Below are 26,745 nucleotides of genomic sequence, written 5' to 3'. Positions count from 1 at the left end.
AATGCATGCCACACTTCAGATATTTATTTGCAACAAAATTTTGAAAACCATTTATCATTTATCTTCCACTTCACAATTATGTGCCACTTTGTATTGGTCTATCACATAAAATCCCAACAAAATACATTTACGTTTTTGGTTGTAACATGCCAAAATGTGGGAAATTTCAAGGGATATGAATACTTTTTCAAGGCACTGTAATCAAGAGCTAAAAAGCTGAGAATTACATCCAAACTGTGTGTAACTTGGAGACTGCAGTATGGCTCCCCTGCACAGCTTTTTTTTTTTTTAATTTAAATATTTATTTTTTACATTTATTATAAAATTTTGGAAGGTTATATTCTTTTTTTTCTATTTTAGTCTTTTTTTTATAACTTAGATATATAAAGTTTAAAAAATTATTCTTGAAGTCTATTCAAATGTATTCTATTTGAAATTTAAATTTCAGAAGATAGTTATATTCTCTCTATTTTACTCGTTTTTTCTCTTTATTTCTATTCTTTTATTTTCTATTCTAATCTAGCGAATTTAAATTATTTACAACAAAAAAATAGAAAATGGAATAGAACAGAAAAAATCTAATCTATATTCTATTCTGTTTTACTTTTTCATTCTATTCTTTTATTTTCTATTCTGTTCTGTTTTACTCTATTATTTTCTATTCCTTTATTTTCTATTCTATTTTATTCTATTCTTGTTTTCAAATTCATTTTTGGCCAAAATTTCATTTTGTCATTTTGGATTTGTTTAAATTCATTATTGTAATTTGGAAATTCGGATACATCACAATTTGTCCAAATTTTGATTCAGAAGAAAACAAACTGCACAGATTTGTTTCACATCACCAGTGCCAACTTCATTTGTGCCGTACTGTGGATGTTAGCTGGCTGCCAGTCATTCACAAGGCTGCAGCCAATGTCTCCCAATAACTCCTGCCCCATGCCCCCTCCTGCAGCCCCTCCCACCCCTGACTTACCGGATTTTCCCAAATGTCAGAATGACAGTCTGAATTCAGAGTAATACAGCAGCCACAAGAGCAACTGCATATGTTAATGTATTTACAATAATTGCATAACCCACACTTGTACTGTATATGCTGGTTTTAAACCCAGTTTACATTCCAGATAGTGGCTCTTTACAAAGTTATCTTTAATCGACATGACACATACATATAAATTCAGGGGCTTCCTTCATGTGACCCACAACTTTTGGTTTTGCCTTGAGCAAATGGCAGTATTTTATCATTTTGTATCTATGGTTATATCGTCTCATGCATTAGGTGATGAATTTGACTGAATTGGATTCTTTGGGATTTGTGCTTCCAGTAAGGCTGAAATCATGTTGCAACCCAGAACAGCCGGAGCAATTTGCTGCTCTGCATTGCCAGCTTCAGTAGGGGACAATGTGGTGCGCAATTGAGTGCATCACATGGCTATTTTTTTTTTCATGAATAAACTTTATGTGAAGTGTACAAAACGTACAATTACTGCAATGTAGGGCAGTGCGATTTGACAAATAGTGCTGTGTTAAAATTAAATATGTCTGCATTTTACTGCAGCATTAGGCTGTGTTGCAGTGTGAATGAGACACATAGGAAACAATTGTTTCCTTTGTGTCTGTGCGGTGGCAGATGTTTTACCAACTATATCCCTATATGTAACAGCAACCATAATGCATTAATTCTCTTTGAAAATCCCCCATATCTGAGCAGTTACATTGTAGATGCAAGTATTGGCTTTATGGTATGTTCCTGATTAAACGAGTCAGATGTGCACTGCTTGCATGTAACAGCGTTACCTGCTGTAGGCTCTTAACCACTTGCCACCCAGCCACTGTAGAAATACGGTGGCAGGGCGGCACGGCTGGGCAAAAGCGCGCTTTTGCAAAACAGGTAGGCGACGCGCACGAGGCGTGCCTCCGCCCTACCTGCACCGCCGATCCCGGCCGCGGGTGTTAGTCACTGGGTCACGGCCGGTCATTACCGGCTGTGTCCCGCCGATTAGCGGCAATCACTGACAGAGAGCAGGGCTGCAGTAGCTCTGCTTTCTGTCAGTTCCCTGACAGCTCCTGACACGCTGATCAGAAGAGAAGAGTTTATCTCACCCCTCGTACGTTGTTTGTTGTTGTTGTACTGTGCCATGTATTGTCCCCCCTATTGTACAGCGCTGAGCAAACCCTTTGGCGCTATATAAACTCGTAGTAATAATAATAATAATCTCTTCCGACCAGCGTGTCCCAGTGCAGTACACACCCCCGCCCCCTAGTAAAACACTCCCCTCACACAGTTAACCCTTTCAGTGAATAAAAAAAGTTAACCCCTTCCTCCCCAGTGCCATTAGTACACTGTCAGTGGTTTTTTTTTTTTTTTTTTTTTTTGCACTGATCACTGTATTGGTGTCACTGGGGATGTCAGTGACCCCAAGTCAGTTCCCCCCAGTGTCAGAATGTCCGCCGCAGTCCTGCCATAAGTCGCTGATCGCTGCCATTATTAGTATAAAAAAATTAAAAATCTGAGTATCTTTCCTGCCATTTGTAAACGCTATAACTTTCACGTATACCAATTAATTTACATGTATTGTTTTTTTTTTTTTTTTCTTTAGCAAAGATGTTGCAGAATGCATTTTGGCCAAAATTTATGACAAAATTTGATTTTTAAATTTTTTTTACTGTACATGTTTTATAGCAAAAAGTCCAAAATATTGTTTTTTTTTTCTCCAAATTGTCAGCCTTTTTTTTTGATAGCGCAAAAAATAAAAAACGCACAGGCGATCAAATACCACCGAAAGAAAGCTCTATTTGTGTGAAAAAGGACATAAATGTCATTTATGTACCGTATTGCATGACCGCGCAATTGTCCGTTAAACTAGCGCAGTGCTGTATAGCAAAAAAAATGGCGTAAATTGCAGTATCTATACCATAGTTTATAGATGCTATAACTTTCACACAAAGCAATCAATATACACTTATTGGGATTTTTTTTACTAAAAACATGTAGCAAAATACATTTTGGCCTAAATTTATAACCAACTTTGAGTTTACTATATATTTTTTATAGCTGAAAGTAAAAAATATTGTTTTTCTTCAAAATATTTGGTCTTTTTTTGTTTATAGCATCACAAATAAAAAGTGCACAGGTGATCAAATACCACCAAAAGAAAGCTCTATTTGTGTTAAAAAAAGGACGTAAATTTCGTTTGGGTGCAGCATTGCATGACCGCGCAATTATCAGTTGAATTAGTGCAGCGCCGAGTAGCAAAAAGAGGCCTGGTCATTAAGGGGGGAAATCCTCAGGAGAGCAAGTGGTTAAAGAGTGTACTAGCAAGGATGCCATCTGCATTTTTGAAGATATGGACATCTAAAATAGAGATCTGCCTGGAATCAAAGGTCATTGTGGTTCAATAATTCCACCATAGCATCCCGTTCTTGTCGGGTGCCATCCTACATCATAACGCACGGGATAGGTACAGAGTGGCATAGGACAGTGCAGGCCCTGCAGCTGGAGGCAGTGGAAGCCACCAAATACATTATGTGCCAAAATTAATCTGAACTCCAACTCAAAATTATTATGTTTCTATTGCTCTTGATCTCACTGCAACAGAATCATTTCAATTATCTTCAATCCTTTATATGGTAAGATCCTATATAATGCTTTGATATACAAAGCCGCAAGCCATGTCTCTGTAGGGACATACAGTGGGGATCGAACGTTTGGGCACCCCCAGCTAAAAATTTGTATTAATGTGCATAAAGAAGCCAAGGAAAGATAGAAAAATCTTCAAAAGGCATCAAATTACAGATTAGACATTCTTATGATATGTCAACAAAAGTTAGATTTTATTTACATCATTTACACTTTCAAAATAACAGAAAACAAAAAAATGGCGTCTGCAAAAGTTTGGGCACCCTGCAGAGTTTATATCTTGTACTTTCCCCTTTGGCAAGTATCACAGCTTGTAAACGCTTTTTGTAGTCAGCCAAGAGTCTTTCAATTCTTGTTTGAGGTATCTTTGCCCATTCTTCCTTACAAAAGTCTTCCAGGTCTTTGAGATTTCTGGGCTGTCTGTCACGCACTGCTCTTTTAAGGTCTATCCATAGATTTTCAATTATGTTGAGGTCAGGAGATTGTGAAGGCCATGGCAAAACCTTCAGTTTACGCCTCTTGATGTAATCCCCCGTGGATTTCGAGGTGTGTTTAGGATCATTATCCATTTGTAGAAGCCATCCTCTCTTTAACTTCAGCTTTTTCACAGATGGCATCAAGTTACCATCCAAAATTTGCTGAAATTTTATTGAATCCATTTTTCCTTCTACTCGTGAGATGTTCCCTGTGCTACTGGCTGCAACACAACCCCAAAGCATGATTGATCTAACCCCATGCTTAACAGTTGGACAGAGGTTCTTTTCATTAAATTCTGTGCCCCTTCTTCTCCAAACGTACGTTTGCTCATTCCGGCCAAAAAGTTCAATTTTAACCTCATCGGTCCACAGAACTTGTTTCCAAAATGCATCAGGCTTGTCTATATGTTCATTTGCAAAGTTCAAACAATGGTTTTTGTGGTGAGGACGTAGAAGAGGTTTTCTTTTGATGACTCTTCCATGAAGACCATATTTGTACAAGTATCTCTTTATAGTGGAATAGTGTACCACAACTCCAGTGTCTGCCAGATCTTTCTGGAGGGATCGTGCAGTCAAACGTGGGTTTTGAATTGTTTTTCTCACAATCCTACGAGCTGTTCTGTCTGATATTTTTCTTGGTCTTCCAGATCTTGCTTTAACTTCCACTGTTCCTGATGACTGCCATTTCTTAATTACATTCCAAACAGAGGATATTGACATCTGAAAACGCTTTGCCATCTTCTTATAGCCTTCTCCAGCTTTGTGAGCATCAACTATTTTCAGTTTCAGTTTTCTAGACAACTGCTTAGAAGAACCCATGGTGCTGATTGTTGGGGCAAGGTCAGATGAGTCTGGGCATTTAAAACCTTTGAGATTGACATCACCTGGTCTTCCCAGATGATGATTGAGAACAATCCATGACACTGGCAGGTCTCAGCTTTGCAAAGGGGGCAGTGCATGCTATAAATTCTGCAGGGTGCCCAAACGTTTGCAGACGTCATTTTTTTGTTTTCTGTTATTTTGAAAGTGTAAATGATGGAAATAAAATCTAACTTTTGTTGACATATTATAAGAATGTCTAATCTGTAATTTGATGCCTTTTGGAGATTTTTCCATCTTTCCTTGGCTTCTTTATGCACATTAATACAAATTTTTAGCTGGGGTGCCCAAACTTTCGATCCCCACTGTATATGGCTTAGCTATTGTTTAGAGGAGTCTGTTTGCATCTGTGAAGGTGGGAGGACGCTGTTCACCTACTAAATCTTCCAATGCCAGATGCTGTTGGACTCTCTGGGAAACTGGGCAGCTGTTAATAAGGCCAGCTCAGCAGTCTTACTCGGCCACAAAGTCATGATGGAGTCAGAAGCAAGGAATGTCTTATGTTTTGTGACCTTTTTTCTTGTGTCATGGAGTCTTGTCAGAGCGCGACCAGATGAGAAAGGGACATCCGTTAAGAGCAACTTTCCTACCAACGTTTTTCATAATAAGACAATCATCACTGACCACCAGTAAGTTTGACTGTAAGATAATTATAATGTGAATGTACAATATATATGTAAAGTGCTGAGTAAATTGACGGCGCTATATAAGTACCTGTAATAAAATAATAAAATAAATAATGAAGGGGGAGATCCATATGTAAACCATTTCTATAAAAGTATGTTGGCTGCTTGGGAATCCAGGCACATGGGTTGCTGTTTACACTGAAAAATAGTCAGAGACTTTGATAAAAGGTGGGTGTTTATGGTTTGCAATTCTCTCAATACTTGGTAGTATCCCCTTTGGCTGTAGGTACATTGTGGCATCTATTGATGCAGCTTTGCTCATCTAGTTCCACCATTTTTTGGCCATTTTCAGAAAAGTGCTTTTTCAATGTCATGTTTTTGGAGAATGTTGATGAACAGCAGTTTTAAAGAATTGACATGTATTTCCAGTTTGATTGAGATTTGGGCTTTGAACAGCAAATCCAGACACTTTGTTTAAAAGTAAACCTGTATAAAAAATATACAAGGTTACAATTTCCACTCTCAACTTCTGAAGATGCTAGTTCCCTGGCTGTCTGTAGGAATATATAAAGCATGCAATAATCGTGTTTCTGTTTTTGTATTAAAATAAGAAGTGTTTGGGGTTTTATTTTATTTTACAATAAGTGTGAAAGGATACAAAAGGTAAATAATAATGTGAAAGAAATGTTAGTGCTTGTAGTACAAATGTATTGCGGTTATGAGTATTCAGCTATGTGAAAAATTTGCATCCATGGACATTTTTAGCTTTTACAACATATTTGAAAAGGCAAACAGAGTTTTATAAGGTTTTAAACCTGAATGAAAATTCAAGGAAAAATTGCCTTTTAATTTATTCAACAAATAACCAGTTGAGCCACAGAAGATCCCCACTCCCCCCATGCAATGCTATCCCCAAACAAAATTTGTCCTTTTTTCACACAAATAGAGCTTTCTTTTGGTGGTATTTGATCACAACTGGGTTTTTATTTTTTGTGATATTGTTAAAGATTGGTGTAATTTTATCACCCCCTCCCCCATCCCACCACCCACATTAGCCAGCTGCTGTTAATCCGGATTTGATCACTTCCAGTTTGATTAAGGATTTATCCATCAATACAGGCTTCTCTTTTTTATCATCTCAGCCAAGAGTGTTTCCAGAATTTGGGCCCTGGGCTACAAGGAACACTTTTTTTTAACGTTCTATCATAGATCAGGGAGCTTGTTCTCCCTTTCATGCAAGATGACTGAGGATGATCAGATCCATCCACTGGGTGTTGACAGGACACAACAAGCTTACATATTGTACAAGCTACAGATTCCTTTAGATTCAGTCCATCTTTTTGTCAATGTCTCTGGTGAGAACAGAGGAAAGCATGCATTCTCCAGAACCATAACTATCATGATAGCTATCCAACTGACTTATAAGGCAAAAGGTTTGGCTCCTCTAGAGGTGGTAACAACACACTCATCCAGGAGTGTGTCAACTTCATCGGGGCTTCCTGTGACGATGTGGTCCTCTATTAATACCATTTTGGCTCACTATATCATGGAGCCAGCATCCTGATCCTGTTAAATTTTAATCACAGCTCTTTGCGGACAGAAACGTTAAAGCCAGAAATTAATTTTCATCACCCTACAATTGTGGGGAGTTATTTCATACAATATGCTGCTATTGTGTTAATAAGGAAAATGGAAAATTCACTATCAAATATTTACCTTCATTTTCCTTTCCTGCCATATCTCAATAGCAGCATAGGGTCTCTCCCGGTTTGTTGACTAGCTTAGTCATAGAACATGTGGCCGTGATTAGCCACATGTTCTATGACTAGCCCAAATTTATGAGTGGGGTCCTATGAGAAAGAGCAGAGACACCCAGTCATATGCTGTCATGACATTGAGGCAGGAAAGGAAAATTAGGTTAGGGAATTTTCATTGTTTACCTGCTCTTCTGGGTCTGGAATTGCAATATGCAGCTCTCCACCTCCCCTTTTTGTATATCAGACTGTGCAGCTTCTACTCTGGAATGAGGCCCCGGACTGGGACAAAAAAAAGGGCGTTTTAGACTATCTGCCCAACCAGTGATTAGGTATTCAGGAGCGAGGATTGCACCGTGATGCACTTTGTGAGCAATCTGCACGTAATCACTGAGAGAGCGGATAGGCATGGATAACTGCAGCTGCCACTGACCTCTCATTAAAGTGTACAGGGCCTGGCGGTCACAGGTAGCCACTCGCAGATGGCAAAGCAGCTGCAAGAATCAGTAATTCCTGCCACTCTCATTTACACTGATGCTAGTCACCCATACAAATGTAGCCTATGTCTGGCCAGTGCAAGATGGACTGTAATTGGTCAGTATGGGTTACTGTGTATTAAGTCAACAGACATAGGAGGGGGTGCAGTAACCCAGAGCATCCAATCGCATCACATGTCACTTCTGGTTGGTCACATAGGTGACACGTTCTGATTGGTTGCTATAGGTGCAGTAGCGCCCCCTCCTATGTCTGTTGATTAAATATAAAGTAACCCATACTAACCAATTACATTTCTTGGTTGCAGTCATCTGATCTGGCTGACACAATGGAAGTACACATAGTCTATCTATTATGTAGTCTACTACTAGGCTGACAGAATGGAAGTATACATAGTCTATATACCACATCCACTGTGTCATAGGAAATGACAGTGCTGGGCCACAGCTTTGATGTTACCACTATGCAGTCAGAGAGATTTCTGGGACTTGTTGTCCCCTAAAGCTTAGGGGGAGCTCCAGCATCCGTATAATCCCAGGTCACAGCGCTGCAGGAATGTTAGATAAGTTACAGGAAGAGTCTGTACAGCAGCAATATAGCACCTACATTTAAGGCGATGGGCAGGCTAGTCTGCAAAAGCTCCCCCTTTCCTCTTCAGAACCAGCTAAATTCCGATCCCACTGTCTGCAATGTCAGACGGGGCTCTTTCCCCTCTAACTGACCAGCATTCTGCCCCTGGTCACATGACGGCTGACTCCCTGCCCCCCCCCCCCCGAAAAACAAGGGAGGTGATAGGACACAGCCTGTGAACTGAGTTCTCCGCTTCCGCAAACTTTATTACTGAAGACAGTGGAGCAAGCAGATGAGTGTGTGTGTGTGTAGGGTGGGCCAGTGCAAGGATTATTGTTTTGGCTACACGGGGGAGGGGGGGGTAATTTTACCACCCCCTCCCCCATTCTGCCACCCACATTAGCCAGCTCTTGTTAGGACATGTGGCCCTGCGGCCCCGGCCCAACGGGAAAATGCCCAGTGTACTTTGTGGGGCCAGTCTGGACCTTCCTAGAACTGTAGGTATGTGAAGTTCATGCAGCTAGTAAAATGGAGTTTTAGTGGGGTTTTAATGTCTTGTAGCTTCAAAAAGGTGAAAAGGTATGTTAATGCTGTCTGCAAAATATTTAAATCTTTGTAAAATAGACTGCCATCCATGATTTCTGGATGATTGCTATGGATTTTCTGTGTAATTTCAATTGTAAATGTCTGATATTTTGTTTTACAAAGTGTTTATTACTTTTGATGTCATTATCATTTGCTGACTGCAATTTTGATCTTTTTTTGGAAAATCTCAATAGACACCAATGAGACAATGGGAAAAAAAAGAAATGGGCCAATAGGCAGTACAAGGGAAAAGGGTGGTATAACAAACACGGCCAGTGAAACTGTCTCAAGCAGAACATGAATGCAAAGCTCACAAAGGTGCTCAAGTACACGGAATCTGCACTTCACACGTGATCAAAGCCATCCAAATCCCAGGGAGAGATGGTGGTCCTAGTTCTCTGTACATACCAGAAAAATGAGAGGAGCCAGTTAAGGTCCACAACAAAAAAAAACGATAAGAAGAAAAGTAGAGAAAGTGAGAAGGGAAGAACAGGGAAAAGGAGAGGAATCCCACAGAATACAACTGCATGGTCGCGATGGAGAGTAGTATCATCAAAACAAAGGAGTGGTCCAGGTTCAAATTGTCATTATAGACCACCTGTGGTTCTCAAACCTTTAGGTATTGGGCATGTATGTCATTCAAAAGAGAGGTTCTTCTTATGGCCATTTTCCCATGAAGCAGTATTTAAGCTCAGTTAGATGAACATATTGCTGGCGAAAGGCCTTGGCCAGTGTCTGATGGACCACCAGGAAGACAAAGCCCACTTACGTCCGCTGGTGTTTAGATAGAATCATTATAGGCTTATGTAGCAAGGCCTCCCACAGATTATACACCAGGGAAACATTTAGCATAATTCTGTTGAATGTGTATACTTGGGTAGAAAAACAAATTACCTTGGAGAAAGTCCACCAAATGTGCAGCAAGGTGTTTTGTTCTCTACAATCCCAAAGGCACATTGAGGATACATTAGGGACAAACTGGGATATGCGATCAGGGGTCATATACCAACGAGAGAACCGTTTAAACGCATTCTCTTGAGCAAGTACATTTTGAGAACACTTAGAAGAGGCCAACCAGATGTTGTTACAGACCGCCAGATCAACCTCCCATTTTGACACATAAAACAACTGGCCTAAGCTCCAGGAGGATCCTTTCGGCAACAATTCTCAAAAGCGGTCAACTGCTTTGGAGGTCCAGAGCTGTGCCTAAGGAGGCTTCAAATATGGTGAGTGATCTGGAAGTGGCAAAAGGCCTCCAAGGCTGGTACCTGCCAACGTTCCTGCAGATAGCTAAAGGATTTGACGCGATCTGATGTTAAAAGTTCATAGACATAATTAACCCACTTGCCAGAGGGTTATCATAGGTCAATAAGAACTAGGGTGTGTTAAGAACACTCGACAGTGGAAATTTGGGAGAGATAAAGTTGCTGGAGTATTTCACGGAATCCCAAATGTGCAAAGCATAAACAAGAGACATGTCTTGAATCTGAGAGTGGAGTGCAGGGGGGTGTCAAAAGAAGGTTGTATATGGGAAGGTTGGGGTGCACTCAGAAATCGCAAAGTGAACCCAAATTGGCATTTTGGATACAGTGTGAAATGAGGCGAGCGGCCCCACTTGAGCTGCAGTATAATAGATAATAAATCTTGGGAACCACAATCACCATTGGGAGTTGTGGGCGATGGGAGTGCCAGATGAAGCATAGAGGCCGCGCTGTTCGATACAGAGGATATAGGTGGGTATGGGGACTGGCAGTACCCTAAAGGAGTACATAAGCTTCGGAAGGTAGGTCAAAGGAAGGGCATGGATCCTCCCAAACCAGGAGATTGACAAGGAGGCCCAGGTAGCCAAGAGGGCAGTCACTGCCTTAAACAGCGAGGGGTAGTATGCCTGGTAGAGACTCAAAAGTCGAAGACAGTCGGAAAGGGGAGCAAGGCAGGTCAAACAAATCAATAGTTGAGCAGTGGTCAGGGAAAGGTTCAATGCCTTAGATTTTTGACAAGAATATGAGACAAGGAGCCAAATTCCGTTAGAGTCTCAAATAAGTTGGGCAAGGAGGTACAGAGCAAAGAAATACAAAAGAATGGCGTCCACAAAAAGCATAATCTTTTGATGTAAGGGTGGGCATGTACAACTGCAGCCAAAAGGCTTCAGGACCAGTAGGAAGAGGATGGGTGAAAGAGGGCAGCCTTTTCTAGTGCCGTGGTTAACAGGGAAAGGGGCTGACTCAAAGCCAGCGTATTTCAATATGGCAGTAGGCTTTGCATATAAGGCCAAGATCAAAGCTAAGAAGGTATTGATGGAAGGCCAAGATCACGAAGTCCCAGGAAAGGGAATCAACGTCCTTCCGGACGCCCAAGGACAAGAGCATGGCTGGGAGCGAATGAGATTTGGCACTGCGTAGGGGTACAAAGCCAACCTGGTCCTCGGAAATGTCTGATATTTTCAAGACGCTAATGTGGGCACACTGCTTCCTCTTGTTCACATGGGTTTCAGCTTGTATAAAAGCAATGTGTACAAGATCTAACATTTATCAACATTTCATATATGTGGTACATAACTGCCTAAGTTGCTCTTTTACCAAAATCCTTCTGTTGCTATCCTACTAAATTTCAGTAATTCTACATAATTTGCCTCTTACGCAATAATTGATACATTACTTTTTATTTCACCAACTGGGTCAGTAAATAGATTTCAAAATCTGGGGGGCAATAGTGATCCTTATGGTATGCAACTGATAACTAATTTTCTTTGAAAATGTCCCATTTACTATATCCTTTATCCTTCTGCCATGGATTCAAACCAAAGTGATTTTATGACATCAATATAGCTACAGGCCAGACAGGTCAGGTCTTGCAATTTATTGAATTTCCTTGTCTGAATATTTTAAATGATGTACGAATTAATACTAATGATAATCTACTGCTGTACCCGTATAGTCATTTAGAAGATGAGTTAAGACACGAGATGGGAGACGTTGATTTAGATAAAGCTTCAGAAGATGAACTTGAATTCTATTACTTCACGTAAGTGTGATTTATTGGCCTTGGCAATGTTGTGGGAATAGAAAATTATGTTTTTAAATGTATGTCCTGGTATCTAAGCACATGAAAACCATTCCTTTGTGTTATATACATACATACAGTATCTGGTTTACCTAGTAATGTTAACATTTAACTGGACTTGTCCTGTAATGTTGAAGGCATTTTGTTACTTTGCTTCTTCAGCTCAAATGAGTGTCAGAAACATTCACCAGCATTTATGTATGTGTGTATATATATATATATATATATATGTAACGGTCACCTTAACCTAGCAATCATGGTATGGGGAAGGCATCACTAAATGGCGGACCGCGGTCCAAATACTGACCGAGTGACTGTCATATGGGGGAGCTGTGAAATGGGGGGCATTGAGAGGGGAAAGCTGTGATATTGGGATGCAGAGGGGGGAGAACTGTGATGTGGAGGCCTGTGAAGTGAGAGGGGGAGCTGTGAAATGGGGCGGCTGCTAGAGGGGGAGCTGTGAAATGGGGGCCTGCAAGAGGGGGGAGCTGTGATATGGGCTGTGTGAAATGAGGGGGGAGCTGTGAAATGGGGGGCTGTGATAGGAGGGAGTTGTGATGTGAGAGGGATCGGTGATGTCAGGAGACGGGGAGCTGTGATGTAGGGGGTTGTGATTGCAAATGGGACTGTGATATAAGATGGGCTATTATGTTGGGGGGCTCTGATGGGAAAGGGAATTGTGATGTACAGGGGGTTGTGTTTGGAAAGGTCTATTTCCCCCTGCCTACCCCCATGCTTATGTCCAGAATCAGGGTATAACCCTTCAATATTTATACTGGAACCATTCCTTGGTGGATTTGCTAGTTTGATTTAGATCAATATTGTTTTAAATATGTTTTCTGATTTAGTCTCATCCCTTGGGATAGAAGTCTCACGTTCTCATCAAGCACACTTTGATTTGATGCAGAAATCATAGTTGACATGATTGCAAGCTACCCAGTCTCTATGGAAGCAGCAAACCACATTTCCACTACTATGCTTTACAGGTTGAGGTTCTTCTAAGATGCTGTCTTCAGGTTAAACCAAACATGTCTCTTAATACTGTGACCAAACATCCCTATCTTTGCCACTGGCAATGGCAACCCGCAGTCTTGCTCTAATGTTACATTGGTGTAACCCATGATTAAAGATGCTAGTTTAACACATCTCATTCAAACCAGTTGGTTTGTCCTGGTATGCATAAAATGCATTAGAGATTCTACCCATTTTCTGTAACATGTTTTAACAGAGTAAAGGAGTTTGCATATTTTTTTTGGAGTGCCATCAACCTGGTGTTTGCCAATTTTTTACCTACTTTAGAGAAACCATTGCTTTAATGCACTGCACTGGTGAAACAGCTGTGATGTAGTTGGTAATAAATGGCTCTATAATATTAGACTCAATAAATGCTAAACATCATCAGATCTTTATGTACAGTAATGTACAGGGGCATAAAAGTAATGATTAGCTTGGCTATGGCCTGGTGGACATAGCCAAACTAAGCATTAATTTAAGCCACCTGAGGAAATGTCATCTAAATTTAGGAATATGTGATAGAATGGGACTAGTAGTGTACCAAAATTAAAATTCTGGAGCAAAACCTAAAATTCAGGATGCACTTGGCTAAACTGGATAGTTTTTTTAAAAATATTTTTTATATATAATTTTATTGTATTCAACTTTTTAAGTAATATCATATTGGTGCAACACTAAATGAGACATGTTCTAAAACAGTTTCACAATGTTATTGAAAAAGGTAATGCAACACTTTCCTTGTGTTAGAAATGCATCTTTAAATATTCATGATTGTTATGACAGCCCGGGACTTGTGCATCAACTATGGGTTCCATACATCCAGGAGAAGCACATACCCATCAAGCGATAAATAGGTGGGCAGATTTTGGCAGTATGGATCTAAGCAAACAGTGGCCATGGCCTTTTGTATTGCTGTGCTGTCATGTTACAATTAAGATGTGTAATGCTCTTATCTTTTTATTGTAAAGGATGCATGACTTTGATCACAATAAACTTCTAGATGGACTGGAGATTATAGCAGCATTGCATGATTCCCTGGATGAACACATAGGCAATGTATTCACTATGGATGAAAAAATGAAGCACTATATAGGTATGTTCTTTTATCTGAATGATGGTTTTAAATTTAATTAAAGCGCTACTAAATATAAAACATACAGTTAGGTCTATATATACAGATGTGTTCAAAATAATAGCAGTCAGACATCACTAACCTGATCAATCACTGTTTTTGGTAGAAATAATATTTCTACATGGAAAATAATTTACTAGCAGGTGTAGTAGAGTAATAGAAATCCAACAGACCCAACAGTCATGACATGCATGCTGCTGATTCTGTGTAATTGAATCACTAATTGAAAGGGGCATGTTCAAAATAATAGCAGTGTGGAGTTCTATTAGTGAGGTCATTCATTCTTTGAAAAACAGGTGGCAATTATTGCCCTTATTTAAGGAAGGAAGGCAGCAAATGTTGTACAGGCTGGTTACAGTGCATTTCTCCCTGAAATTCTGAGGAAAATGGGTCGTTTCGAGACATTGTTCAGAAGACCAGCGTAGCTTGATTAAATTGTTGATTGGAGAGGGGAAAACATATAAAGAAGTGCAGAAAATGATAGGCTGCTCAGCTAAAATGATCGCAAATGCTTTAAAGTGGCAACCAAAACCTGAAAGACGTGGAAGAAAGCGAAAAACTACCATTCGAATGGATAGAAGAATAGCCAAAATGGCAAGGACTCAGCCAACAATCAGCTCCAGGAAGATCAAAGAAGGTCTAAAGTTACCTGTGAGTACTGTTACAATTAGAAGACGTCTATATGAAGCCAAGCTATCTGCAAGAATCCCCCGCAAAGTCCCACTGTTGAAAAAAAGACATGTGCTGAAGAGGTTACAATTTGCCAAAGAGCACATTGACTGGCCTAAAGAGAAATGGCGCAACATTTTGTGGACTGATGAAAGTAAGATTGTTCTTTTTGGGTCTAGTGGCCGGAGACAGTTTGTCAGACGACCCCCAAACACTGAATTCAAGCCACAGTACACTGTGTAGACAGTGAAGCATGGTTGCGCAAGCATCATGATATGGGGTGTTTCTCATACTACGGTGTTGGGCCTATTTATCGCATACCAGGGATCATGGATCAGTTTGAATACATCAGAATACTTGAAGGGGTCATGCTGCCTTATGCTGAAGAGGAAATGCCCTTGAAATGGGTGTTCCAACAAGACAACGACCCCAAACACAGCAGTAAACATGCAACATCTTGGTTCCAGACCAACAAGATTGACGTTATGGAGTCGCCAGCCCAATCCCTGGATCTTAATCCAATAGAAAACTTGTGGGGTGACATCAAAAATGCAGTTTCTGAGGCAAAACCAAGAAATAGAGAAGAACTGAGGAATGTAGTCCAATCATCCTGGGCTGGAATACCTGTTCACAGGTGCCAGAAGTTGGTTGACTCCGTGCAACACAGATGTACAGCAGTTCTCAGAAACAGTGCTTATACAACTAAATATTCATTAAGTGATTCAAAGGAAAGCAAAATCTTCAAACATTTTTCAGTTTATATAGTGAATGTTTGAGTTTGTAAAGAAGAATACATACACTGCTATTTTTTTGAACAGTCGAATATTCACTTACATTTTTTTAGAGGAACAACCCAAATTTGATATATTTTTCTTCATGTTTTGATTTGGAATAGAATGTGTAGTGTTCCCAATGCATTTGTGTGTATGGAAATAAAAGGATTTTCAGCTTTATTCACTTTTTTCAACACACTGCTATTATATTGAACACAACTGTATTTGGACACAGGCACAATTTTAGTTTTCAGGTATTTACCAAAACATATTCAAGCTATAATGGATATGGGCTGAAAGTGCGCACTCTCAGGTTTAATTTGAGGGTATGTACATCTAAATTGGAGGAAGGGTTTAGGAATTACAGCTCTTAAGAGTAGCCATCCCTCCTTTTTTAAGGGACCAAAAGTAACTGGACAATTGAATCAAAAACTGTTTCCTGGCCAGATGTGGGCTACTCCATTATTATTTCTTCATCAATTAAGCAGGTAAAAGCTCTGAAGTTGATTCTTAAGTGTGGTATTTGCATTTGGAATCTATTGCTTTGAACCTACATCATGCGTTCTAAGGAGATGTCCAAACAAATGAAACAGGCCATTGTAAGGCTTCAAAAATAAACAAATCCATCAGAGAGATAGCAGCAACATTAGAAGTGGCCAAATCAACAGTTTGGTACATTCTGAGGAAAGAAGAACGCACTGGTGAGCTCAGCAACATAAAGAGGCATGGACGTCCACGGAAGAGAACAGTGGTGGATGATCGCAGGATCCTTTCTATGGTAAAGAAAAAAAACATTCACAACATCCAGACACGTGAAGGACACTCTCCAGGAGGTGGGCGTATCATTGTCAAAGTTTACAATAAAGAGAAGACTTCACGAGAGCAAATACAGAGGGTTCACCACAAGGTGCAAACTATTCATAAGCCTAAAGAACAGAAAAGCCAAAAAACATCTAAAAAAGCCAGAGCAGTTCTGGAAAAGCATTCTTTGGACGGATGAAACTGAGATTAATCTGAATGACGGGAAGAACAAAGTGTGGAAAAGGCTTGCATGGCTTCCAATGGCACAGGGTCATTGGTGTTTATTGATGATGTGACAGAAGCAGCTGGATGAATTCTGCAGTGTTTAGAGATATACTGTCAGCCCAGATTCAGCCAAATGCAGCAAAGCTGATTGGACAGCGCTTCACAGTACAAATGGACAATGATCCAAAACACACTGCAAAAGCAACCCAGGAGCTTTTGAAGGAAAAGAAGTGGAATATTCTGCAATGACCAAGTCAATCACCTGATCTCAACCCAATTGAACATGCATTTCACTTGCTGAAGGCAAAACTAAAGGCAGAAAGACCCTCAAAGAACAACTGAAGACAGCTGCAGTCAGAGCCTGGCAAAGCATCAGAAAGGAGGAAACCCAGTCTTTGGGAATGTCCATGGGTTCCAGACTTCAGGCAGTCATTGCCAGTAAAGGATTCTCAACAAAATATTAAAAATGAACATTTTATTTATGATTATATTCATTTGTCCAATTACATTTGATCCCCTGAAAATGGAGGGACTGTGTATAAAAATGGTTGCAGTTCCTAAAATTTGTACTTGATATTTATGTTCAACCCCTTGAATTAAAACTGAAAGTCTGCACTTCATAGCCATTTGGATTGTTTCATTTTAATTTATTCTGGTGGCATACAGAGCCAAAAGTATGAAAATTGTGCCTCTGTCCAAATATATATGGACCTAACTGTAAATCTTACATGAATGTTCTGTATTTTAAATGTGAATTAATGAAAAGTGTCTATGTGTAAAGAACATTCAGTTTAGAAGCTGGTATTTCAGGGATCAATCCTGGTAGAAAAGATGTGCTATGTGAGTCAAGTTCAGTGGAGGAATTTACAACTGTGTTGGCCACATTTATCAAAAGCTCTCTCTGTGGCGAACAGCTTTAAAAAAAAATGGGTTAGACAAAAAATGGAGACTACATGATTGCAGGTATGCAAGTAACATGTTTTGTGTTGAAAGCGGAAGTGATGTAACATTCTTTTGCTGTGTGATGAGACACATAGCCAACAGCTGGGAAGCCTCACTTTTGTCATTCATTGTGTGCATTTCTAATACTGTGTCATGTCAGACCTGTCTGTCTTCACCCACTCAAGTCAATGGAACCATGAGCCAAACCACAACTGTGAGCAGCATGTACAGTTTAAAAACTGTATGTACCCTTTAAAATTGTCATTAGGCAAAGAGAAAAAAAAAACGCATTCAAGAGGCAGGAGAATTGCCTGTGACCCATTGGCCAATCGCTATTTTGTTTTTCTTGGTCAATCTGAGTGAGGTATGTAGCAATAGTGATTTGTATTCATTGAAAATACACTGCTCAAAAAAAATTAAAGGAACACAGAGTATAGCATTGTCATTAAACCTGGGATATCGATCTGGTCAGTTAAGTAGCAGAGTGGGTTGTTGTTAATTTCATTAACACCAAATCAGCTGAAATTGATTAACAGGTGCACTAGATGGGCAACAATGAGACAACCCACCAAATTGGGAATGGGTTTACACTGACATTTTTTTCACTAGTTTTGCATTTGGCTAGGGTCAGTGTCACTACTGGTAGCATGAGATGATACCTGGACCCTACCGAGGTAGCACTGCCTGTCAAACTCCTCTAGTATGGCACATCCACACGTGCCAGTGCCAGAAGTTCTCAAGAGCATAGAGGACTTTCCAGGAGACAGGCAATTACTCTAGGCAAGCTGGACAGGGCTGTAGAAGGTCCTTAACCCATCAGCAGGACTGGTATCTGCTCCTTTGTGCAAGGAGGAACAGGTTGAGCACTGCCAGAGCCCTACAAAATGACCTTCAGCAGGCCACTTGTGTGAATGTCTCTGACCAAACAATCAGAAACAGACTTCATGAGGGTAGCCTGAGGGCTTGACATTCTCTAGTGGGCCCAGCACCATAGAGCTCAATTGGCATTTGCCATTGAAAACCAGAAATGGCAGGTATGCCATTGGTGCCCTGTGCTTTTCACAGAAGACAGCAGGTTCACACTGCGCACATGTGACAGATGTGAAGGGATCTGGAGAAGCTGTGGAGAATATTATGCTGCCTGTAACATCATTCAGCATGACCATTTTGGTGGTAGGTCATGAAGGTCTGGGGAGGCATACCCATGGAGGGACGCACAGAACTCTACAGGCTAGACAATGGCACCCTGACTGCCATTAGGTATTGGGATGAAATCCTTGGACCCATTGTCAGACTGGTGCAGTGGTTTCTGGGTTTCTCCTGGTGCACGACCATGCCCGGCCTCATGTGGCGAGAGTATGCAGGCAGTTCCTGGAGGATAAAGGAATTGATACCATTGAATGGCCCCCAAGCTCACCTGACCTAAATCCAATAGAACACCTCTGGGATATCACGTTTCAGTCCATCCAACACTGCCAGGTTGCACCTCAGACGGTCCAGGGGCTCAATGATGCCCTGGTCCAGATCTGGGAGGAAATATCCCAGGACACCATCTGTCGTTTTATTAGGACAAGCCTCAACATTGTCACGTATGCATACAAGCACGTGGGGGCTATACAAACTACTGGGTACCATTTTCAGTTGCTGCAATGAAATTTCAGCAAAATGGACTAGCCTGCTGCATCATTTTCTCACTTTGAATTCAGTCCTCTATAGGTTGATCATTTTCATTTCCATCAAAGACACCCTGAAGATCAAATGATGGGGCATCTTTATGTTCCTAACACATTACCCAGCCCATATCAATGGTCTGGCACAATGTTTTCCCCTGTTGAGATCTGATGTGTTTTCAAAGTGTTCCTTTAATTTTTTTGAGCAGTGATTTAACCTTATTGCAGGGGATGCCTAAAATTTGACTTGTATCTTGGGGCAGACTTCTGGGAAAACCAGCGAGCAAATCATACAGGCAGGAAATTACATTTTCTGGGAGCAATGTACAGAAACCTCCAGGTAGTGCATTAAATTTTACAGAAAATTACAGCAGCTGCAGAGGTCATTTTTAATAACATTCAATTACAATATGATATATATGCTAAAAAATTTGTATATGCTTTTTTCCCCCCCCCAAAAGTAGAGTTCTTCATTAAGGCAATGTGTATAAAAAATAAATGTGTGAGCTGCCATTGTCCATCTTTTAAAAATGCCTCCTGCCTGGCTGGCTCAGAAATTGTAAAACACTGACCTCTATCAAATACATAGCAAGTGAAGTCTGTAAATTCATAGCATCTGCATCCACATTCTAGATTCAAAATCTTTTTCAACCACTGGGATGATGCTCTAATGCATATAGCATAATCATAAGGAATAGGGTTTTGGACAGTGTTTGGAAGATACTAAATGACCAGTCTGCATCTAAAATGGCACAATACAAGACAAACGTACACTATCCCTGCATTCAGTTAAATAATATAAGATGTATGTTTTTTTGGAGTCCTACATTAGTTTAATCTAATGGAGGGTTTTCCTTGCTGTTTAATTCTTGCTTTTCAAAAATCCAAGCCAAAACAGCAAAGCAAAGGGAGTTCAAAGAGATGTAAAATTAGGTGGGAGCTGTGCTAGATAAAGAAGATCAAAGCAGTGTGTCAGTTCTTGCAGAGTTTCTGTTGTCACTTCTCTCTGGATTACAGGTTTAAATCAGCTCAGGCGATCATTTGTAGAGTTTTCATCTGAGAAAAAAAACTTTAACTCTAAGATAAAACTTGAATTTATTTTTAGCAGCATTTGTAGGACAGCTAGAAAAGAGATCACTTGTGCCAGCCAAACGTTGATGCAAATTATGAAAATGTTATAGTTTTGCCAGCTGTCAAGCTACAGTTTCTAATGCAAGCAAAATCCTCTCTTGTATTTAAAAAGGTATAGACTCCAGAAAGAGAGATATCATATTACCCCTGTACAAATCATTTGTAATACTTCATCTGGAATATGCAGTTCAGTTTTGGGCACCAATTCACAAAAAGAACATTGGGGAACTGGAGAAAGTACGGAGAAGGGCAACCAAACTGAAAAGAGGCATGGAGGAGATCAGCTATGAGGAAAGATTAGAGGAACTGAATTTATTCTCTCTTGAGAAGAGGAAATTAAGGGGGATATGATCAACATGTATAAATACATCAGTGGTTCATATAGTGAACTCGGTGTAGAGCTATTCACCCTGAGGTCATCACAGAGGACAAAGGGTCACTCTTTACATCTGGAGGAAAAGAAATTTAATCTCCAAACACGGAAAGGTTTCTTCACAGTGAGAGCTTTGCAAATGTGGAATAGACTCCCTCAAGAGTTGGTTCTGGCCAACTCTGTGGCTTGCTTTAAAAAAAAGGCCTGAATTCTTTCTTGGATACACAGAATATAACTGGATACTGACATTTATAGGTAACGTTTATCTAGGGAATATCCAATTGCCTCTCAGAGGATCAGGAAAGAATTTTTATTTCCCCCCACTAAAGAAGCAAATTGGATCATGCTTTGCGGGGGGGGGGGGGGGTTGCCTTCCTCTGGAACAACTGTGGATATAGGATTATAACTTTTTTTTTTTTTTTTTAATAGTTGAATGGGATGGACTGTTGTCTTTTTTCAGCCAGACTAACTATGGAGGCAGACTATGGCCATCTCCCTTTCAATATGCTATTCTAATCAACAATTAATAGGATATACCAAAAATTACATCTTCTTCTCAACTGACAGTAGCACCTCTCAAATGTTTGTCAGCCGCTGCTCCACTGCCCACTGAAAGGTGATCCACCCTTGACTGTAATATGGAAATTTTAAGAGGGCAGTCAGTTCTGACACCTGTCTGAAAGAGATGTTAGTTGTTTCAATTAAGATCATAACTGTACCTTGAACACACACATTTTTTTTAATATGAATATGTTATATATACCACCCAGCACGCACACTCCTCTCCTCACAAGACCTCCTTCTCTCTAGTTCCCTGGTCTGCTCCTCCCATGCCCGCCTCCAGGACTTCTCCAGGGTGTCACCCATCCTCTGGAACTCCCTGCCCCAACCCATCAGATTATCACCTACTCTCCTCTCCTTTAGGCGCAACCTGAAAACCCATCTCTTCAGGGAAGCCTACCCCACCCCCTGCTAACCTGCCGACCTCCTCCACTCTTCCTACCACTCCATCCCCCACAACTATCTCCTCCTGTACCACTATCCCCTCCCTCCTAGATTGTACACTCGAAAGAGCAGGGCCCTCAATCCCCTCATGTTTTGCATTGTATTGGTATTGTTCTGTCACATGTTCTGTCCCCCTTTGTAATGTACAGCGCTTAGCGAACCATTGGCGCTTTATAAATACTGTATAATAATAATATATATATGTTGTTTCTGTTTACATGCAGATATGACCGATGAGGTCCTAAAGGAAGATGATCTAGATAAAGATGGATTTTTATCTTTTGTCGAGTACATGCACTCACAAAACCGGGTAGCAAGTCCAACCACAATTTTGGACAAAACAGCAAAGGAAAAGGGGTCCAAGAGCTGAAACTGAGAACAAATTAAAGACTGCACCATGTTTTTATCTTGACATGTTTCTTACACACAGCTTATCTTGATTTTAATGTAGAAATCATGGTCAATTCATTACTATTACTAGAAATAGATGTTCTTTGATCTACCAGATTAAAATGCATACAAAAAGTTGTATTGATAAATTCAAAATAAATATAGCTTAATTAGTTTGCACTGCATTTTTTGATTAGTAGATTACTAATGGTTAACATATATTTACCTCTTTTGTAATCAGGACAGGAAGTATGGTGAATTTTTCCAGAGACACAGATGGCAATAAAAACCTAACATACCATATAACATGTTTCTACTTTAACGACACATTATTTTGTTATGATCTGTGATTGTAAAACCTAAAATCAAACATTTATTATATTGCATCATTAGTTTTCTTTGTTAGGCTTTCTTTTCTTTATTTTTACCTGGAGACCCTGCCAGAAAGTCTGTTTTTCAACAGAAGAAGCTGTCCTGCTGATGTAACTGAAGGCTGAAACAAACTATTTACAATAGTAAATTAGACTTACACTGATCAGCTTTTATTTATGTAAAACCTTTATCATTCCCCCCCCCACCCCACTCGGGAGATACACAATGCTGCTGGCCAAAGGTGGCTCTGTTGCGCCTTCATCCAGAATGTAAGGCACCACAATGTAGGAAGTTTGTTACTGGCAGGATCAACAGGTGAAAACAGGGAGGGAAAATATTCAACATACCAGAACTACTGAAAAGGTATCCGCTCCCACAAAAAAATAAATAAATAAATAAAAAAGAGGAGGAGACACCTCCAGCATTGATCTAGAGAGGGGATATGTATTTTTCATTACATTTTTACAAGGAAGGCACAATTTGTTGCTGGATTGCTTTGTAGATTTTAGATATTTTTTCCCCCTATCCTGCAGTCCCGACCTATGTATTATGTCTAAACCTAATATGCCACGGTGGTGTTTATAATAAACAAAGATGTGTGTGAACTAAAAAGCACCCCTTTCTCTTCAAATATCAATATATAACCAATAACAAATGAAAACATAAAGTGACAAGAAAACAATAAATGAATTTGAAATGTTAGGGATGAAGAACAGGTATGGATATTTTATACATAGTTACATTAGTACAGCTTGGACCAATAAAACCTAGCTGATGCCCCTGGAAGCTGAAGTAGACACTGCTACTCCAGTGATCTCTGCTTGCTTACGGGTCCCACACCAAGTGGATTCTTTGCTGTATTCTGAACACAGGTCACTGGCTGCTAGGCACAACTTCAGCACTCCACCTCATCCAATCAGAAAACACTTTGCATTTTCTGAATGAAAACAAAGCATTTTGTAAATAGTGGTCATCTCAAGCGACTAACCGCCTTGTGTTTGGAATGTAGCAGGGCAGCCGCTCAGCACAGAACCCGGAAGCAAGTGGAGGTCACTGGATTAGTGGAAGTTCCAGCTTCCAGGAGCATCCGCCAACTATGGTATATGTGTAGTTATACTGGTCTACGCTGGACCAATGTAGCCATGTAATAAAATATTAATATCTGGAATTCATCGTTAAATATCCTTTCATATTCCAAAATAAAGTAACTGTCTTAGCATCAAGGTAAAACAGTCAGTGACTTCGTAAATCCATTCTTTAGGGACTTCATAAATGTCTCAACAACTGTGCAGATTACAGTGCAGTCCCCTTTATATTTCAGTGCCCCTAGCATTCAAAACCCCCCCCTTTTTCTCTCTAATCACAAGGCCCCCTATTACTCTCTGCCTCCCCTGCACTTTCCCACCTTCGTCAGGACGAAGGCAGGATTGAGCCTGTGTGTCCTCTCCAGGGTCTCCTGCCCTTTTCGATAATATCATCGTAGCAGAAGGGCAGGGGGTGGGAGAAGTTGCAGATTTGGATCATGTTAACAAGAGGGCGATTACCCACTTGTTAATATGAAAAGACTCTCACTCTCTGTGCAGATCTCCTAGCACTGCATTCTATTCTGTACAGAAAAAAATAAAACAATCCCGGTCAGTATTTTCCATGCGCACTCCTGAATATTTGTACATATGAAAAAAATGCAAGAAAAGTCACCAAGATTATCAATTAGAATTAGATTTTCATAGAAAAGAACCTCCTGGAAGGTGAAGGAATTGTCCACACATATACTCGCAGGGATGTGTACACATCTATATTGAGTAAACACATGCACTGTACGGATCATATTCCGTTTATTTTTTTTCTCTTCCAGGAAGATCATTTACTGTAAAAACATCAGTCCTTTGTGCAGGGAACCTTAGGCCTTGCTCACAGGGGCCATAGTTCACGCCCATAGAGGGCCATGGTTACCGACACGGGACACACCAGTGTGCCATGCATCCATCTGCAGTTAGTCCCATTGATGTCAAAAGACTGTCAAAACAGAATGCCCACACCCCATTCACTGTAGACTGACCCCACCGCCATCCACTCGAGACTGACCCCCCCATCTACCTAAGACTATCCACTCAAGACTGAATTTTCCCACCCCCAAGTACCCCAGACTGCCCCCCCATCCACTCAAACCTGAACCCCCATGTACCCCTGACTGACTCTCCTCACCACAAACTGCGGATATCTCCACACCCCCATATTGACAGACCCACACTTCCCGAGGCACTAACATCCCCTACACCCAACATCTGACCCCCCAGACTAATTAGTTCAGCTCTGGTACAATGTGCTATTGGGTTGCAGCTTGGCACTCCGCCCCTCCAAACAATCATGGTTTGTAAGAACTGGAAGAGCCTGAAGCGATAAATCACAGGGGGTGAGGCTTATGACTGCCCCAATCACACATACGGGATGGGGCTTGTGGCTCTCCAGACTTCTGCCGCTCCTCACTGTTCCTTATTGTTCTGTGGCTTGGCTGGAGAAACTGAAAAAAATCCAACAAAGCCAGCCAGGTGATTGGAGGACCATGTGTGTCCCCTCCCCCTCCTCTCTGTACATCTGAACACGGACATCCCCACCGGTCTGGTACTGTCTGTCCATCCTCCTGCTCTGTCATCACCGACTGAGGATACATCTTTTTTCTGCTGCCCCTCACCTAAGATCACTTTCTGAAGAGGATGACTAACTTTAGCCACTTCAGGGCAGCCTCAACCATGCTCCACTAATTGTAGATCTATATATCTATCAAATATATATAATTTACATAGAAAACTTTTGATAACCAAATTATTAAAATGCATTCATTCAGAAAATAGAACATAAGCATGTTTTTTTAAAAAAAAGCAGCTCTTTGTTTTGTTTCTCAGGCTTCATTCGCTGATGTGTGTTTTGAGTTTAAAAATGCATATGAAGAAAAAAAACAGACACATGCAGAATTATTACCTAGTCAATTATGTCTCACTTGAAAATATCTGAAAGGTAATCCACCATTGCTGGAAATTATTCAGAGTTTTATGAGGACTATGGTACACCAGTAAAAATTATTGAAGCATTAGCGGTTATCTTTGCACCCTAATTAATGGTTTGTTCATTATTGCTCAACCAACCTTTAATCCATCGCATTTTGCACAATGACTGAAGCAAATCTGACCTTCAATGCCCTTTTTTCTCATATAGCATTAGTTATGATTTTTTTCTTAGTTATCGAGTAAAACAAGGCAGATGTCTCTTTGTTACATATCAGGTCATCCATGAAGAAATAATTTATTTAGAAGTGGATCTGAAATGCTTCTCATTTCCTCCAGGTATGCTGCAGAGGTTATAGGTTTCCAAAGGCAAAAATTACCACAAGTCAGATAAAAGTGTAAATGTGTCATCACAGTTCTCTGAGAGTCTTTGACAAATGTCTATGTTTCACAGATCTTCAACAGTCAATCATTTTTCAAAGAGAGAAGAAATGTGTTCTCTGGTGGTCAATAGGCCTTTCTCAAATAACATAGTGGTCAGGGCAAGCTGCACAATGAGAAAACATAGTAATAGGTTAAGCAGGTTAACAAATAATTCAAAATTAGAAACAGCAACTCCACCCCAAATTAATCTCTTTGCTTTAAGGCCTTGTTTACAAGTGAGGTGCCCTCTGAAGAGCAGATCTGCATTGATCTCTTTTCAGAGAGCAAATGACAAATGGTGAAAAGGCATTATATCGCCTTCTCGATACCTGTTTTAACCCCTTAAAACCGGCACCAGCACACTTGCATTGCACATGATTTCATTCAGTGAAATGGGCCATGTTTGGAAGGCAGTACTGCTTACAGAACGCGACAGCAGGAATAACTTCTGCCATGCCCATGTTGCAAAGCATCGCAACCTCAGCATACATACACCTCTGTCTGCTGCCTTTGCATCTTAAGGGGATGACAGTAAAAAACAGCAGTTCAACCCCACACTTTTATCGGCCTCCAACCACAAGTGTAAACTAGGCCTAAGTGTAAGGCAGACCCCATTTACCTGGCTCACTCCATAGGACAAGCGGGACAGGGTGAGGGGATATGTCTGACAGCATCATTTAACCCAAAACAATTCTCTGTGTATATCTCTTTAAATTGTGCACTATACCTGTGTGC

At 40.4% G+C, this 26,745-nt stretch overlaps 2 protein-coding genes across 2 annotated transcripts in view; one reads left to right on the top strand and one right to left on the bottom strand.

Moving 5' to 3' along the window:
* Window positions 1–5,362: 5,362 nt before the first annotated feature.
* On the top strand, window positions 5,363–22,519 carry LOC149458742 (multiple coagulation factor deficiency protein 2 homolog). Its single transcript, XM_089681767.1, has 4 exons — window positions 5,363–5,624; window positions 11,963–12,049; window positions 14,071–14,195; window positions 22,048–22,519. The coding sequence occupies exons 1-4, from the start codon at window positions 5,392–5,394 to the stop codon at window positions 22,191–22,193; spliced, it is 591 nt and encodes a 196-aa protein (XP_089537893.1). The 5' UTR covers window positions 5,363–5,391; the 3' UTR covers window positions 22,194–22,519.
* The window catches only part of RIOX1 (ribosomal oxygenase 1), a 103,963-nt gene continuing 99,424 nt past the window's right edge, over window positions 22,207–26,745 (bottom strand). The window contains exon 15 of the mRNA XM_089681766.1: window positions 22,207–26,134. Coding sequence (XP_089537892.1) covers window positions 26,057–26,134 — 78 coding nt within the window. The 3' untranslated portion in view covers window positions 22,207–26,056. The remainder of the gene's footprint in view (window positions 26,135–26,745) is intronic.

This window comes from Staurois parvus, unplaced genomic scaffold (assembly GCF_062004578.1).
Source record: "Staurois parvus isolate SC_StPar_1 unplaced genomic scaffold, SC_StPar_1.0 ptg000277l, whole genome shotgun sequence".
NCBI classification, from domain to species: Eukaryota; Metazoa; Chordata; class Amphibia; order Anura; family Ranidae; genus Staurois; species Staurois parvus.
Note: the sequence above shows the minus strand (reverse complement) of the source record. Positions and strands in the feature narration are given on the sequence as shown.

What these genes read in the sequence shown, in the direction of transcription:
- LOC149458742 (XM_089681767.1), top strand. Translation starts at nt 5,392, where the DNA reads ATGCTGTTGGACTCTCTGGGAAACTGGGCAGCTGTTAATAAGGCCAGC. An exon ending in CTTGAATTCTATTACTTCAC is followed by an intron (nt 12,050 to 14,070) that starts GTAAGTGTGATT and finishes TTTATTGTAAAG; the next exon opens with GATGCATGACTTTGATCACA. An exon ending in AAAAATGAAGCACTATATAG is followed by an intron (nt 14,196 to 22,047) that starts GTATGTTCTTTT and finishes GTTTACATGCAG; the next exon opens with ATATGACCGATGAGGTCCTA.